Genomic DNA, 17292 nt, shown 5'->3' with positions numbered 1-17292 from the left:
CCTTCTCCCTCCCTGTATATTTCCTTCCTTCATTCATTCATTTCCTTCCTTCTTTCCTCCCTCCCTCCCTTTTCTCCCTCCCTCCCTCTCCCTAGCCTTCCCTCCCGCCCCAAATACGCAATCCTGATTTATTGGGCTGAGGCATGCCGAGTCCTGCCAAGGCCACCTGGGAGCCAAGGCAAGCGGTCGGGTGCGCACCTGTACACATAAGGCCCCCGCTGGCTGACGATGGGCTTGGCGCCGAGGAGGATGTCCTTGGAATTCACCACCTCCATGAAGTAGAAGGAGATGAAGAAGGGCACCGGGAGGTCCTTCCAAATGGGGTACATGGCGCTGCTGGGGTCGATTCGGGTATTCTGCAAGGGCAACAGACACAAAGTCAGAACTGACAGCGGATCATTACCAGTTGATTTACAGCCAACCTCCCTGGCCAGCAAACACCAGATTACACAAGACATTCATTCCCTCCTTTACAACTGGAAAAAACCCCAGGCGTAAATGTTAAGGAGTGGGCAGAGTGATCTCTGAGTTGTCAAAGATACACAGAAGAAATATGCAGTTCTAGCAGGTATCTAGCTGATAACCCAGAGTAATGGTTCAGTAATACAATTCAGATACATTAAGTGCATAAAATATCAAATATCAAATTATACAGAAAGACAGTTCAAAAGATTAGAATCTAAGTTGGTAGAAAAGTGAGCAAATTTGTAAATATGCAAAGGAATATATTAATTAAAATAAGGTAAAAATGCCCATATCTCCAAACTAAATTCTGAATGAAAAGGGGATGTAAATATCTCAAATGTATGTTTTATTTATGTCTGGGTTTCCCCCCCCCCCCGCTTTTTTGTTTTTTCTTTCTGTTTTGTTCTTCACTTTGCTAGTATTAATTATGTCTATGCAAATTTATTGAAAGTTTAACGTTGTTGTTTTGTATTTTGTTTCTGTTTTTAAAATTCAAATAAAAATAATCAAAATAAAAGTGCATAAAATATCTTACTTTTGGCAAATATCGTAGTCAAGAACAGTCCTACTCCTACACAGTTAAATCAGTCAATAGATATATAGTGGTACCTCTACTTATGAACTTAATTCTTGTTGTGAGCCGCCACGAGTCTTCGGAGAGGGGCGGCATACAAATCTAATAAATTATTATTATTATTATTATTATTATTATTATTATTATTATTATTATTAATTCATTCTGTGACAAGGTTCTTAAGTAGAAACGTTCTTAAGTAGAAGCACTTTTTCCCATAGGAATCAATGTAAAAGCAAATAATGTGTGCAAACACATTAGGAAAGAAATAAAAGCTCAGAATTTGGATGGGGGGAGGAGGAGGAGGAGGAGGAGGAGGAGGAGGAAGAGGAGGAGGAGGGCAGTCGCTGGCCAGAGCGAAGGGAGCGTTTCTTTTCTCTGGGCACCCAGAGAAAGGAGAATGAATCATGTCATTAAGCAAATCCCATGAACTCCACTTGTCAGAACCCAGCCAGGTAGGTCACAAATGCTGATCACATGGATTCACCGAGAGAGCCTTAGTGGTGCAGTGGTTAGAGTACAGCACTGCAAGCTACTTCTGCTGATCACCAGCTGCCAGCAGTTTGGCAGATTGAATCTCAGTAGGCTCAAGGTTGACTCAGCCTTCCATCCTTCCAAGGTTGGTAAAATGAGGACCCAGATTGTTGGGGGCAATAGGCTGACTCTCTGTAAACCAATTAGAGAGGGCTGTAAAGCACTGTGAAGCGGTATATAAAGCAGTATACAGTGGTACCTCGAGATACGAGTTTAATTCGTTCCGGACCTGGGCTCTTAAGTCGAGCAGCTCTTATCTCGAACGACTTTTCCCCATAGGAATTAATGTAAATAATTTTAATTGGTTCCAGCCCTCAAAAAACTCACAAAGTTAGTCTAAATTATGCAGAAAGACAAGTTTTTAATGAAGAAATGTACATGTACATATAAATGAATAATGAAGTTTCTTTCACTTAACTTGTAAACTTTCTTAAACTTTTAAATTTACATATGTTCAACTTCTCTGCCACCCAATCCTGTAGGACAGAGGTCCCCAACCCTTTTTGCACCAGGGACCGGCTTTAAGCGATCAAGAGAGGAATGGGTGAATGAATGGACGGAGGGTGGGAAGGAAGGAAGGAAAGAGGGAAGGGACAGGAACAGAGGAAGGAAGCAAGGAAACTTATGAAAGGGGAGAGTAAGAGAGGAATGAGTGAAGGGAGGGAGGGAGGGAAGAAGGTGGGAAGGAGAAAGAAAAGAAGAAATAGAGGAAGGGAAGGTAAAAGAGAGAAAGAAAAAGAGCTAACTTCCGCGTTCAGCTTCAGGAGACAGCTGCGAAGCCGCGCGCGTGTTTTAAAAGGTTGCAGCCGGCCTGGGGGGCTCGGGGGGGTGCTGGCAAGCCCCCCAGGCCGGCTGCAAGCACCCCCCGAGCCCCCCAGGTCGGCTGCAACCTTTTAAAACACGCGCGCCGCTTCGCAGCTGTCTCCTGAAGCCGAACGCGGAAGTTAGCGTTCGGCTTCAGGAGACAGCTCCTTGGCGCTCGTATCTCAAATTTGGGCTTGTAAGTAGAACAAAAATATCTCTCCCCTCCCAGCTCTTATCTCGAGTTGCTCGTAAGTAGAGCAGCTCTTATGTCGGGGTTCCACTGTATAAGTCTAAATGCTAATGCTAAAACTATTGTAATTGGTTGCCAAGCACCCAACTTTTGACGATGTTCATTCTGCTCATGTGTGAGGACCTGTTGCGAGTCACTTTCCACTACCACCACCCGTGCTGTTGTAAATTTGAACAGTCGCTAAAGAAATGACTGTAAGTCATTTGCCCATTTGTTGTTGTTCTTTTTAAAAGCCAAAGTTTAATGTTTGTTTTTTAAAAACAAAGTTTTCCTTTGGGGAAAAATAAACAGAATTAAGCTCCAGAGATGCCCTGTTGTATCACCGGCTTATCAGCCATTGCTGCACAAATTTTGGCTCCCTTCTGTTTTTGTTTTGTGCGTCTGGCTGTTAAAATTGTTGTGATTCACACAGTCCTGAGGGGATTGTAAATTATCTAGGTGTTTTAATTATTAGTTAAGGCATCTAAACACTAGAGGGACTCCCCTTTCGGCTGAAAATCTGCCCCAGGGCACACTTTGTTCAGAACTGCAACTTAGGGAAAACGGCACCCTTTACGTGGTTCACACCCCTGTGAAAAAGCCAATTACTGCCAATTGTCCCGAATGAATCACTTCTGCTTGCATTGCGTTGCCAAAAACCACTTTACTTGGTGCTGCCTTAGAATATATGCAAATAAATATTTGAAGGAGGTTTGAAAAATCCCACATTTTCTTGTCTATGAAGATTCATCCGGGTAGACCCAAAGTTACTTTTTTTTTTTGTTTTTCAAGAGGCAACTTAAAACCTGAAATATTTTTATTAGGCATATTGGCAGAAAAAATTAATAAAGAAGAAATATTTAAGTGTTCACATAGTGACTGCCGCCAGAATTGTATATGCACAAAATTGGAAGTTGAATAGAACAACTACAGAAAGAGAAGTACTAAGGAAGATTATGAACGGATTTTCTTGGTTTTCCTTTGAAGCCTTTTTGCTTCTCACGATGGGGGCGGAAGAAGCTTCTCGCACGAGAAGGGAAACGTCTTAAAAGGAGATAAATGTTTTCTTTGGCAAGAGTTGAAAAACCTTCTCGAGTGAGAAGGGAAATTTATTTATTTATTTATTTATTTATTCATTCATTGGATTATATGCCGCCCCTCTCCAAGGACTCAGGGCGGCTCACAACATATATAAAAAACACAATAATACAGTATATCTAAATCCAATTAATACAATTAAAACCCTAAAAATCCTAATATAATTTAAAACACTCATTATCATTCACTCCATGGAACACACTAAAAAACACTCGTTGGTCAGGGGGGGAAATCTAATGACCCCAGGCCTTGGCGACAAAGATGAGTCTTTAAACTCTTTCGGAAGGCGAGGAGGGAGGGGGCAAAGCGAATCTCCAGGGAGAGCTGATTCCAGAGAGCCGGAGCCACCACAGAGAAGATTCTTCCCCATTGTCTAGTTGACAGGACCTGGAGAAAGTCGATTCTGTTGGACCTGACTGGTCACTGGGGATCATGCGGCAGAAGGCGGTCCCATAAGTAGCCTGGTCCGATGCCATGTAGGGCTTTATGTAGGCAGTCCATGTTAAAGACCATGTAGAGAGTCCAAGGTTAAAATTTGGGAAGTTTGCTCAGTGAGTGGTGGGTTGCTGCCGGTTCAGATCAGTTCTTCCAAACTGGTGGCGGAAATTTTTCCCCACTCACCAAAGTGGCAGGGACAGCCTCCAGTCACCATTCCTCAAAAGTGGCTGGCAAAGAACCCTCTGCACATGTACAAAGGCTTCTGTGCATGTCCAGAGTATCATTTCCTTAACGGGATATACTTCTGATGTGATGCGAGCTGATAGGAAAGGTAAATGAAACCAACCCTGGTTTTGTGCATGAAACCAGAGAGCTGGGTAATTTAATTTAATTAATTCAACTTCTATGCTGCCCAATCCTGTAGGGTAGTGTATTCCAGGCATTGACAGGTATTGATAGAGCCTCGGTGGCGCAGAGCTTACTGCAGAAGTACTGCAAGCTACTTCTGCTGATCACCAGCTGCCAGCAGTTTGGCAGATCGAATCTCAGTAGGCTCAAGGTTGACTCAGGCTTCCATCCTTCCAAGGTCAGTAAAATGAGGACCCAGATTGTTGGGGGCAAGAGGCTCTCTGTAAAACGTTTACAGAATGCGGTAGAATACTGTGAAGTGGTATATAAATTTAATTGTTAAGTAGGGGAAGGTTCGGTAGGGAAGATTTGCCTATTTGCCAATGTGCAATAGGGTTGATATTCCTGGAGGCATCTGTAATATGTCAAATGATTTAGTTTTACTAGATAAGTGGTCAAAGCAATGGAAACTGCAGTTTAATATTTCCAAATGTAAAACAATGCACTTGGGGAAAAGGAATCCTCAATCTGAGTATTGTATTGGAAGTTCTGTGCTAGCAAAAACTTCAGAAGAGAAGGATTTAGGGGTCGTGATTTCTGACAGTCTCAAAATGGGTGAACAGTGCGGTCAGGTGGTAGGGAAAGCGAGTAGAATGCTAGGCTGCATAGTTAGAAGTATAACAAGCAGGAAGAGGGAGATTCTGATCCCGCTGTATAGAGCGCTGGTGAGACCCCATTTGGAATACTGTCTTCATTTCTGTAGACCTCACCTACAAAAATCTATGGATAAAATTGAACAAGTCCAAAGACGGGCTACAAAAATGGTGGAAGGTCTTCAGCATAAAACTTATCAGGAAAGACTTCATGAACTCAATCTGTATAGCCTGGAGGACAGAAGGGAAAGGGGGGACATGATCGAAACATTTAAATATGTTAGAGGGTTAAATAAGATTCAGGAGGGAAGTGTTTTTAATAGAAAAGTGAACACAAGAACAAGATGACACAATCTGAGGTTAGTTGGGGAAAAGATCAGAAGCAAGGTGAGGAAATATTATTTGACTGAAAGAGTAGTAGATGCTTGGAACAAACTTCCAGCAGACGTGGTTGGTCACTGAATTTAAACATGCCTGGGATAAACATAGATCCATCCTAAGATAAAATACAGGAAATAATATAAGGGCAGACCAAATGGACCATGAGGTCTTTTTCTGCCGTCAATCTTCTGTGTTTGTATGCTAAATGCTACGGTTGACCTCTCCCTGGACTGATGTTTATGATTCTCTAGCTACAATTCTCTCTGTGTGTGGATAAAAACACACTGAGTCAACTTATTTACACACCATGTTTACCTTTGGCCAACAGAGAGAACGTTTCCCTGAAATCTACCGCTGCTCACAGAATGCTCCGAATTGTCCAAAAAGCAGAGTTTGTCCCCAAACATGATGCTAAAATAAGCCAAGCTGGGTTTGCGGTTTGTGGTTTGCTGCACACTGCAGTGACAAGTCAAGAAAATTAGCTCAGCAGTCTTTTGAGTCAAGAGAAGGAGGAACTGGGATCGGCAAACAAGTACGCCGGACTTCCTTATTTATGGATATGGCAGGTGGGGGGGGAGAGGGGGGTGTCACAGATTGTAAAAATGTTACAACAGCAGCAGTACAAGGCAAGTAGGGCAAGTCCTTGACTTGCAACCATTTGTTTAGGGCAGTGTTTCCCAACTTTGGCAACTTGAAGACATTTGGACTTCAACTCCCAGAATTCTGGGAGTTTGACGTCCAGATGTCTTCAAGTTGCCAAGGTTGGGAAACACTGTTTTAGGCATTGTTTCATGTTGCAACAGCACGGGGGGGGGGGGCACTCAGGGTCCTTTTTTCATACTTAAGACTTTGATTACAGTAGTTGTTCTCAACCTGGGGTTCAGGACTCCTTTGGGGGTCGAATGCACTGTTTCACAGGTAAGACCACAGGAAAAGACAAATTTCCCACGGAGTTAGGAACTACAGCTTCTATTCTGGTGCCTTGGAACATATTTTGACAATCTGACCAATCAGGCATTTACAGTGGGGCCATCCCTCTGACCTTCCTGCCAATCAGCTTAAAGCTTGGTTGGGAGAATTGGCACTAGACTTATGGTTGGGGGTCACCACAACACGAGGAACTGTATGAAGGGGCCCTGGCATTAGAAAGGTTGAGAACCACCGGATTGCAGCATCTTTGTGGTCACGTGATCACATTTTTGGATGTTTGGCAATGGATTGCAGGGTCATGAGATCCCCTCTTGCAACCTTGGAACCAACAAGAAAGCCAAGTGCCCTTAATCGGGAGAGGTCAACCGTGGACAGTCTAAGGGGAAAATATTGGGGATTAGGGGATGACACCACAGAGTCTGGTAATGAGTTCCATGCTTCAACCACTTGATTACTAAACTCGTATTTTTTGCAGTCAAGTTTGGAGCGATTGTGTGCTCGTGTGTTGTTGTGGTTGAAGCTGAAGTAGACGTTGACAGGGAGGATGTTGTAGCATATGACCTTATGCGATTAAATTGCAGACTAACTGTTACAAGCAACAAATGCAGGGAGTCCTGGATTTACGACCATCCTCGAATCTGAAATGATGGTCATAAGTCACAATCTGAGGTTAGTTGGGGGGGGGGAAGATCAGAAGCAACGTGAGAAAATATTATTTGAATGAAACAGTAGTAGACGCTTGGAACAAACTCCCAGCAGACCTGGTTGGTAAATCCACAGTCACTGAATTTAAACATGCCTGGGATAAACATAGATCCATCCTAAGATAAAGTACAGAAAGTAGTATAAGGGCAGACTAGATGGGCCATGAGGCCTTTTTCTGCTGTCAGTCTTCTGTTTCTATAAGTGGAGAGCGTGAGAAAGCAACTCAACCACTTGATGTTTCATTTGGCAGGAGATGGGATAGATAGAAGCTGAACAAGGCTGCCCAATCATGTCACTCTCTCTGATCTTCAGCATCGCCAAAAAATCCTTGTGCTGCCTGTTCTTCCTAATGCCCTATCTAGAAGGCCAGGCATTTATCTCTGAGTTGGCAGGACATATTCTCCACTCATATTAAGACCGCGGGAACCACACATTACAGAAGCTCTGGATTATCCAGTATCAACCAGGTTGCAACTCAACCTGGGCACAATTCAAGGTGTTAGTTATCACCTGTAAAGCCCTACATGGCTCAGGGCCAGACTATCTTCGAGATCACCTTCTACCACAGAGCTCCCAGCGACCAGTAATGGCCCACAGAGTCAGTCTTCTCTGGGTCCTGTCAGATAAACAGTATCAGCTGGCGGGTTCGCGGGGGAGGGCCTTCTCTGTGGCTGCCCCGACTCTCTGGAACCACCTACCTCCTGAGATCTGGACTGCCTCCATCTACTGGCCTTCAGGAAAGCTGTAAAGACCCGGCTTTTCCAGCAGGGCTGGGGCCATTTATCTGATGGTGGTAATCATCGGGATCTAGCCATAAACGGTATGTATGGTTTTTAACTCTTGGATTTAAATTGTTTTTAAATTGTTTTTAGAGGTTTTAATATTATCTGTATGTTTTAAGTTTGATTGTGAGCCATCTAGAGTTAAAATTGAAGGAAGGAAGGAAGGAAGGAAGGAAGGAAGGAAGGAAGGAAGGAAGGAAGGAAGGAAGGAAGGAAGGAAGCTTGAATTCTGCCAGTGTTACACCTGCTAATTAAGATTAGACAATAGCTTTATTGATCAGCCTATAGGCCCGCGATGGTGAACCAGAAATAGCACGCAGAGCCCTCTCTGCCGGTATCCGCACCGTTGCCCCAGGTCAGATCTCCATGGTGTTTCTTTCGCCAGCTTCTGTTTTCCTGCAAACAACGAAACCAAAGCTCGCAAAAGAAAAAGATCTTACTTCTTTGTCACGCTGCTGCCGGTGTTGGGACGCCCTTCCTCCCTCTGGCCAGCTGGACTTTGGGTCTCTGCTGCGCATACCAGTATTGGGTTCCTACAAGACCAGGGGGTGGGTGCCACATCAGTAGCAGAAATGGAGTTGTGCGCACAGGTCCAGCTGACCAGTGAATGGATGCAGGCAGCAGAGTGAGATTTGGCTTCTTCACAGGCATAGAGGATGTGCCGCATGCAAGAGATTTTGGTGATTTTCGGATATTTTTTGCTTCCATGCATGCATGCATGGCTGAAATCTCGCCCACCCACATGTCTTCTCACAAAATTTGCTGCCTGTGCATACACAGAAGCTAAATCTCGGTCTGACATGCACCTGTGCCCACCAGTCACCCACTGCCACCTGCGCACACGCATGTCTGTGCGTGTCTGTGCATTTGTGTGCATGTCCACTCTTGCCCATACTTGTGCATGCACACCCATCTTTCAGTTTGGGCCTGTGCACATGCACATTTTGGGCACTCAGTGTCTAAAACATTCTCCATCACTGCTGTAGAGCAGGGATGGCGAACCCATAGTACGAGTGCCACAGGTGGCATGCGGAGCCATACCTGCTGGCAAGAGTGCCATTGCCCTAGCTCAGCTCCAGCACGCATGTGTGTGTCAGCCAGCTGATTTTTGGCTCACACAGAGGCTCTGGGAGGGGTTTTTTTGGCTTCCAGAGAGCCTCCTGGGGGATGGGGGAGGGCGTTTTTACCCTTCCCCAGCTCCAGGGATCATGCGGATCTCTGGGGGCAGTTGATTCCACAGGGTCAGAGCCGCCCCAGAGAAGGCTCTTCCCTGAGGTCCTGCCAGCCAACATTGTTTGGTGGACGGGACCTGGAGAAGACCGACTCTGTGGGCCCTTACTGGCCGCAGCGAGGTGTGAGGTCGGAGGCGGTCCCGTAAATAGCCTGGCCCTGAGCCATTTAGGGCTTTAAAGGTCATAACCAACACCTTGAATTGGGTTCAGAGACCGACAGGCAACCAATGCAACTCGTGTAAAGATGGAGTAACACCGGCATACCTAGGTACACCTGTTATTGCACGTATCACTGCATTTTGTACCAGCTGAAGTCTCTGAATACTCTTCAAGGGTAGCCCCATGTAGAGCGCATTTCAATAGTCAAGACGAGAGGTAATGCGGGTGTATGTGACTGTGTGGAGCGCCTCCTAGTCAAGGTAGAAATTGTTGAAATCTTGCTTGCATAAATATCTCCCTAAAATATTAAATTAGACTGGACTGGACTAGGCCAATTGTGATTGGAAACACAAGGAATTTGTCTTTGGTGCATATGCTTTCAGTGTACATAAAAGAAAATATATGTTTGTCAAGAAGTACAACACTTAATGATAGTCCAGGTACAAATAAGCAATCCAATCATATTAGGAACCAATCAATATAAATCGTAAGGATACAAGCAACAAAATTAGCCATTTGTGGGAGGAGAGGAGTGATGGGAACAATCAATATTAATATAAATCATAAGGATATAAGCAACAAAGTTACAGTCATAAGTGGGAGGAGATCGGTAATAGGAACAACGAGAAGACTAATAGTAATTGTATTACAGACTTAGTAAATAGTTTGACAGTGTTGAGGGAATTATTTGTTTAGCAGAGTGATGGCGTTTGGGAAAACACTATTCTTGGGTCTAGTAGTTCTGGTGTGCAGTGGTCTATACTGTCGTTTTGAGGGTAGGATGTTTTGGCAGTTGTAACTTCAAATAGCTGCCTACTGGAAAAATACGTTTGTATTTGCTCAGCTATTTCAAGTTACCCGCCTTACTAAGGATTACATGCTGTTTATAATCACATTTGGTACCAGACAGGCAAGAGATGTCTTAGATGCAGCATCCCAAGGAAATATACGTTATATATATATTCCCTGTTAAGCAAGGCAAGCCATCAATTTGACAAACCGCTCAAAATCGGCTTTTGATCTTTAAAAGATGGGGAATAAAAAAAGAATACTCAGGATTGTACGCTGCAGCCAGGGCCAAAATCAGATATTTCCTGTACAAGTTTTCCTTGACGTAACAATTCAATTTGATGATTATTTGAAGCACTGAAAAAAGCGAGTGATGGCTGTTTTTCACACTTACAACCTTTGCAGCCTTCCCAGTTCCCCATGGTCTTATGATCAAAATTCAGAAGCATGGTTAACTGGATCACAGTTATGACAGTTTCAGTCTCCTGGGATCATGGGATCCACTTTTGGGACCTTCAGATATGCAAAGTCAATGGGGAATCCAGATCCGCTCAACGCCCGTGTTAAGTAACTTCACAAATGCAATCGTTCACTACACAGCGGTGGCAAGAAAAGTCACCAAAAGAGGGAAACTCACTTAACTTCTCTATTAGTTATAAGATAAGCTGATATTGGATTAATTACTTTAATCAAGATATGAAAGTTCGTATTAAAATTTGGAAAAATTAGATTTTGTTAATGCTTATATTGATGTAATGTAATTGTAGGGTGGAGAAAATATTTTTTTATCTAGAGATTTAATCATTTAGAATATTGTATAAGTTTTATAGAATTTTTAGATGAGGAAAGATTAGATAAGAGCCTCCATGGAATGATTAATATGTCCCAGTGGGTATGGCTAGCTGATGAGGCCAAAATAAGGCCGAAATAGATCTATCCTAGTCTCCCTTAATTTTCAAATTCAGCAAAAAAAACATGTGACATATATGTCACATGTTTTTTTTGCTGAATTTGAAAATTAAGGGATGGTAGGATAGATCTATTTCGGCCTTATTTTGGCCTCATCAGCTAGCCATACCCACTGGGACTTGAACCTGCAACCTTTGCCTTGTAAGGCAGAGAATTATCCTCTAGACTAGAGTATCCAATTTCTTCAGCTCTGCACCAGGGAAGGGTTACATATTTTTGTGTAGAATCACCCTGGTGTATTGAAGGAACATCACAGTTCCTTATTTGCCTCTCGGCCCAACCCAAGACCATTTCTAAGGCAGTTAATTTTATTGATAGCTGACAATTCTATCTGTATGTGTCACATATATATATGTTTGATTATAAGCATTGTTGTAGAGTTTGTAGCTATGCATTGTTTTTACTTCATGGTGGAGAAAAATAAAAAATTTATACCTTAAAAAAACCACAATTATTTCACTTAGCGATATAAATGTTGGGCTCAGTTGAGGTTGTAACTCGAGGTCTACCTGTCTTGTCATAAATTGGAAGACCAAGAGAGGAAACACAATCAGAAAAGCATCTAGTAATTCTACTTTATTGCAAAGCTACATTAACAGAATTTCAGAAGTAACAGTAACAAGAGTTGGAAGGGACCTTAGAGGTCATCTAGTCCAACCCCCTGCTTATGCAGGAGACCGATACTAGGGATTTGAACTGCTGAACTGCCAACCTTTCTGATTGACAAGCTCTTAGCCACTGAGCCCCCGAATCGGGCTAGTCACCTCCTCTGAAATTCTCCCAACTGTCTCTTTTATGGCTTGAGAAACTTGGGACGCTTTCTTTTATTGCCCAGTGATCCATTATCCAACTCTGGGCTCAGCAGTCTCTTATCTAAGTTATCCCTAGGAGGCATCTCTTGGCTTGGCCTCCTAGGTTTTTACTACATAATACTATTGCATGAATAGAAATTGAGACATGTTTGTACTGAGAAAAAGTACACTCTCGTTATGGTTTTGCTTTAATTATTTTCCATCATGAAACTTAAAAGCATCTGAGTAGGAGGCTAAAGCATGCGATGCAACGGTTGTGGGAACTGGGTATGCCTAGTTTATTGAAAAGGATTAGGAGTGACATGATAAATATCTTCCAGTATTTGAGAGGCTGCCATAAAGATGAGGGGATCAGCCTATTTCCCAAAGCACCAGAAGGCAGAACAAGAAAAAATGGACAGACAAATCAACAAAACAATTGAATTAAAGGAAAAAGAAGATTCAGAATACTATAAAACATGGAATTTGTTGTACGAGTGGCTCGAAAGAAGGAAATAGGATAATATGTTAAACATTAGCACGAATATTAATATTATGATAGTAAGGACAAATGAAAGTAAAACTGTATTATATCAATATTTAGAAATATATATACCGGTATTAATTTTAAGTCTCAGGAAAAGGGCGGCATAGAAATTGAATTAATAAATTAATTAAATAAATTAATAATTGATGTTATAATTAAGTTCCTTGGAGATATAAAAGCTACAATGACAGTAGAAATAGATAGAATAGTAAATAAGCGTAAAATAAGAGTCGATATATGTATCATAAAAACTATTAATGTACAGTATGTATATATGTTTTGTTTGTGTCTTTTGGGGGGGGGTTGCATAATGTTTGTATTTTTTCCCTTTTTGTACTTTTTAAAAGTTAATATATTAATTTAAAAAAAACTTAAAAAAACAATGGATGGAAACTAATCAAGGAGAGATCCAACCAGTAGTGGGTTGCTACTGGTTCGGACCGATTCACCCAAACTGCTGGTGGAAATTTGCCCCTGCTCACTGAACTGGCAGTGATGGGTGGCTGGTCAAATCCCCAAACCGGTCCTTCGGTCGCTGCTCCTCGAAAGCAGCTGGCAAAGAACCCTCCGCACATACAAAACGCATACTTCTGACATGATGCGAACCGGTAGAAAAGGTAAGTAGAACCCATCCCTGGATTTAATCTAGAATTAAGGAGGAATTTCCTGACAGTGAGGACAATGAACCAGTGGAACAACTTGCCCCCAGAGGTTGTGGGTGCTCCAACACTGGAGGTTTTTAAAGAAGAGACTGGACAGCCACTGATTTGAAATAGTATAGGTTCTCTTGCTTGAGCTAGCAATAACAATAGCATTTAGACTCATACACCGCTTCATAGTGCTTTTATAGCCCTCTCTAAAGGTTTACAGAATCAGCCTCTTGCCCCCAACAATCTGGGTCCACATTTTACCCACCTCGGAAGGATGGAAGGCCGAGTTAACATGGAGCTGGTGGTGAGATTTGAACTGCTGAACTACAGCTAGCAGTTAGCAGAAGAAGCCTGCAATGCTGCACTCTAACCACTGCGACACCCTGGCTCTACTAGAAGGCCTCTAAGGTCCCTTTCATCTATGTAATTGCAGAATTCTAGAACTCTAGAATTGCCATGCAAGCGTTTTGGATAAAATACCGCCAAAATGTATTGGCGGAGTTCTTGAGGACTAGAACCAGTGAAGGGCTGCAAAAAAATTTAGTACCATAGTGTAGGCGTGGCTTATTGTGTGGATGTGGCTCAATGGTCATGTGACCGGGTAGGAGTGGCTTGCTGGCCATGGGACCAGGTGGGAGTGGCTTGACAATCATGTGACAGGGAGGTGGCTTAAAGGTCATGTGACTGTTCTACTTTCTCTCACCCTCTTTGGAACTTGTTTCAATATTGTAATATCTTTCTCTTTATACTTCCAAGTCTAGTTTCTTGCCTGTCTTAAGATGTCATCTCTAATTACTCTTCTAGAAAATTTGATGTGAACTTCTCTTGGTAGGTTGTGTCTCCGTACCTAGCCAGTTTGGACTCTGTAAATTTCATCTATCTCTCTTATAAGTTCTTGTGGATCCGTTTGTAAAATTTCTCCTAGTATCTCTGCCACCTTTGCTGGTAGATCTTCGTCTTTCTCTTCACTTATATTTTGAAATCTCAAGCCATGTGTGGCGGATTGTAACTCAAGATTGACTATTGCTTTGTCAAAGCCTCCATTGATTGCGTAGGTATGTTCTTCATATTCTTCCACCTTTTGTCCTATATCCTGAACTTTATCTTCCATTGCTTCCATTCTTTTTTCATTTTCTTGTAGATTCTGTTGTATAGCTTTCATATTTCCATCCATCTCCTTCATGCTCCCTTTTACTTCACCAATTTCAGTTTTGAGATCTCCAATCTCCATCTTGAGGTCAGCTTTAAGATCTCCCATCTCATTTTTCATTTCTTCTTTCATTCCTTCTAAATATTTTTCCACTTATTCTTTATTTGTAGCCATTTGAGTTTGTGTTTTCTGCATAAAGTCTTGAATAACAGCCAACGTATCTTGAATAGTCTGAAAATTTGGTTCTGTCGGAGTTTTCTCCTTTTAATTTTCTTTCTCTTTAGCTAGCATTGTTATTATTGATCTTTGTTGTAGCGGAGATGAAGTGGGGGATACATTTGGAGTAGGAGTTGGAGATGAAGTTGGAGTGGATGTTTGTTTTCGGGTTGTTGTTGTAACGGAGGTCACACTTTGAGCCCTAAAATAACTTTTCATGTCTCAGAGGTTTACAATCTATTATGCAATACCTTAATTTACTTTCTTTTTCAATTTATAATAAAATTTATGTTCTTAAAGAATCAGTAGAAGACTGACGGCAGAAAAAGACCTCATGATCCATCTAGTCTGCCCTTATACTTTTTTTTTGTATTTTATCTTAGAATGGATCTATGTTTATCCCAGGCATGTTTAAATTCAGTTACTGTGGATATACCAACCAGGTCTGCTGGAAGTTTGTTCCAAGGATCTACTACTCTTTCAGTAAAATAATATTTTCTCATGTTGCTTCTGATCTTTCCCCCAACTAACTTCAGATTGTTTCCCCTTGTTCTTGTGTTCACTTTCCTATTAAAAACACTTCCCTCCTGAACCTTATTTAACCCTTTGACGTATTTAAATGTTTCTATCATGTCCCCCCTTTTCCTTCTGTCCTCCAGACTATACAGATTGAGTTCATTAAGTCTTTCCTGATACATTTTATGCTTAAGACCTTCCACCATTCTTGTAGCCTGTCTTTGGACCCGTTCAATGTTGTCAATATCTTTTTGACACAGTATTCCAAATGTGGTCTCACCAGCGCTCTACATAACGGGATCACAATCTCCCTCTTCCTGCTTGTTATACCTCTAGCTATGCAGCCAAGCATCCTACTTGCTTTTCCTACTGCCCGACCACACTGCTCACCCATTTTGAGACTGTCAGAAATCACTACCCCTAAATCCTTCTGAAGTTTTTGCTAACACAGAACTGCCAATACAATATTCAGATTGAGGATTCCTTTTCCCCAAGTGCATTTGATCAGATGTGTGAAGAATTAAACTTGAGGGATTGTTGGAGAACAAGGAACCAAAATAAAAAAGAATATACATTCTACTCCAATGCACACCAAAGTTGGTCCAGGATTGATATGGCGTGGGTTAATAATAAGATAGGAAATTTAATAAAACAAATTCAAATTGATAAAAACGATTGGGCTGATCATAACCCAAGTTTCCATTGCTTTGACCATTTATCTAGTAAAGCTAAATCATTTACCATATTACAGACGCCTCCAGAAATATCAACCTTATTGCACACTTTAGAGTCATCGGCAAATAGGCAAACCTTCCCTACCAAACCTTCCCCTATGTCACTCACAAACATATTAAAAAGAATAGGACCCAGAACAGACCCTTGTGGCACACCGCTTATAACCTGTCTCTGCTCAGAATACTCGCCATTAACAATAACTCTCTGATGTCTACACTTCAGCCAGCTGCAAATCCACTGAACTATCCAGGGATTAAGTCCAATCTTCACTAATTTATCTATCAGCTCTTTATCAAAGAGCTTTGCTGAAGTCCAGATAGGCAATATCCATGGCACCACCTTCATCCAACACCTTTGTGACATAGTCAAAGAAATCAATGAGATTAGTCTGACATGATTTGCCTATAGTTATTGCTTTTTAGGTGCTGATTTATCCTCTTTTTGAGTAGAGTCTCCATCATTTTAACTATAACTGATGTCAAGCTAACTGGCCTGTAGTTACCAGCTTCTTCTCTACTGCCCTTCTTGTGGATAGGCACAACACTGGCCATTCTCCAATCCTCAGGAACATCTCCTGTTAACAGAGATTGGTTAAACAAATCAGTCAGGGGGTAGCAATGACAAATCTGAGTTCTTTAAGAACTCTGGGGTGGATGCCATCTGGACCCATTGCCTTATTTATCTTTAATCGTTCAAGTTCTTCTAAGACATCGGCTTCTAATATCACTGGAGCTGAATCCGTACAGCTGGGAGCAATGCTATATCCATCTATAGTATTATATTGTAAGGTGTCTTTTGAGAAATCTGAACAGAAGTAGCTATTGAAATGGTCAGCGATCTCCTTATTCCCATCAATGCATGTATTATTCCCGGTACTAAGCGTCGTGATGCTGCAGTTTTTCTTCTTCCTATCACTAATATATCTGAAGAAAGTTTTATCCCCCTTCTTTACAGATTTGGCAATTTCTTCCTCTTTTGAGGCTTTAGCAGCATATAATATCTGTTTCGCCTCCTTCTGTCTCATTTTATATACCTCTCTGTCAGCTATACTTCCAGACTCTTTATACCTCCTATAGGCAGCCTTTTTTGCATTGACTATAGCCCTTACATCATTGCTAAACCATAGCGGTTTCTTCTTCCTTTTACCTTTAGTTATTTGCCTTACATACAGTCCAGTGGCTTTTAAGATGGCCTTTTTAAATATAGTCCACTGGGTGCTTGCTCCTGCCATTTTATCCCTCCGCTTTAATTCATTATTTAAATATTCCCCCATTGCATTAAAATTTGTTTTTCTGAAATCCAATACTTTGGTTGCAGTATAGGATTGCTCACAATCAGTTTTTACATCAAACCACAAACATAGTCACTGCAACCTAAATTTTCTCCCACCTTAACCTCTGAAACCCAATTCCCATTTGTAAAGACTAAATCTAGAATATTCTCCCCTCTAGTTGATGTCTTAACCAGCTGTGTCAGAGCTGCTCCTGTAAAGGCCTCTACAATATTCTTACTTTGCATGTAAGGGCACTGGGGATATTCCAGTCAACATCAGGCATGTTGAAATCACCCATAACCACAATATCTCCCTTTGCTGCCA

At 41.9% G+C, this 17292-nt stretch overlaps 1 protein-coding gene across 6 annotated transcripts in view; it reads right to left on the bottom strand.

Moving 5' to 3' along the window:
• The window catches only part of SCARB1 (scavenger receptor class B member 1), an 85908-nt gene that overhangs the window by 43241 nt on the left and 25375 nt on the right, over positions 1–17292 (bottom strand). For 5 of the 6 annotated variants that reach the window (XM_070762116.1, XM_070762119.1, XM_070762120.1 and 2 more), the window contains exon 2: positions 199–356. In XM_070762116.1, coding sequence (XP_070618217.1) covers positions 199–356 — 158 coding nt within the window. Of the gene's footprint in view, positions 1–198; positions 357–8381; positions 8471–17292 lie in introns of those variants that run through there. The other variant, XM_070762117.1, reaches the window with a different exon arrangement.

Source organism: Erythrolamprus reginae, chromosome 10, assembly GCF_031021105.1.
Source record: "Erythrolamprus reginae isolate rEryReg1 chromosome 10, rEryReg1.hap1, whole genome shotgun sequence".
In the NCBI taxonomy this organism is placed as follows: domain Eukaryota; kingdom Metazoa; phylum Chordata; class Lepidosauria; order Squamata; family Dipsadidae; genus Erythrolamprus; species Erythrolamprus reginae.
Note: the sequence above shows the minus strand (reverse complement) of the source record. Positions and strands in the feature narration are given on the sequence as shown.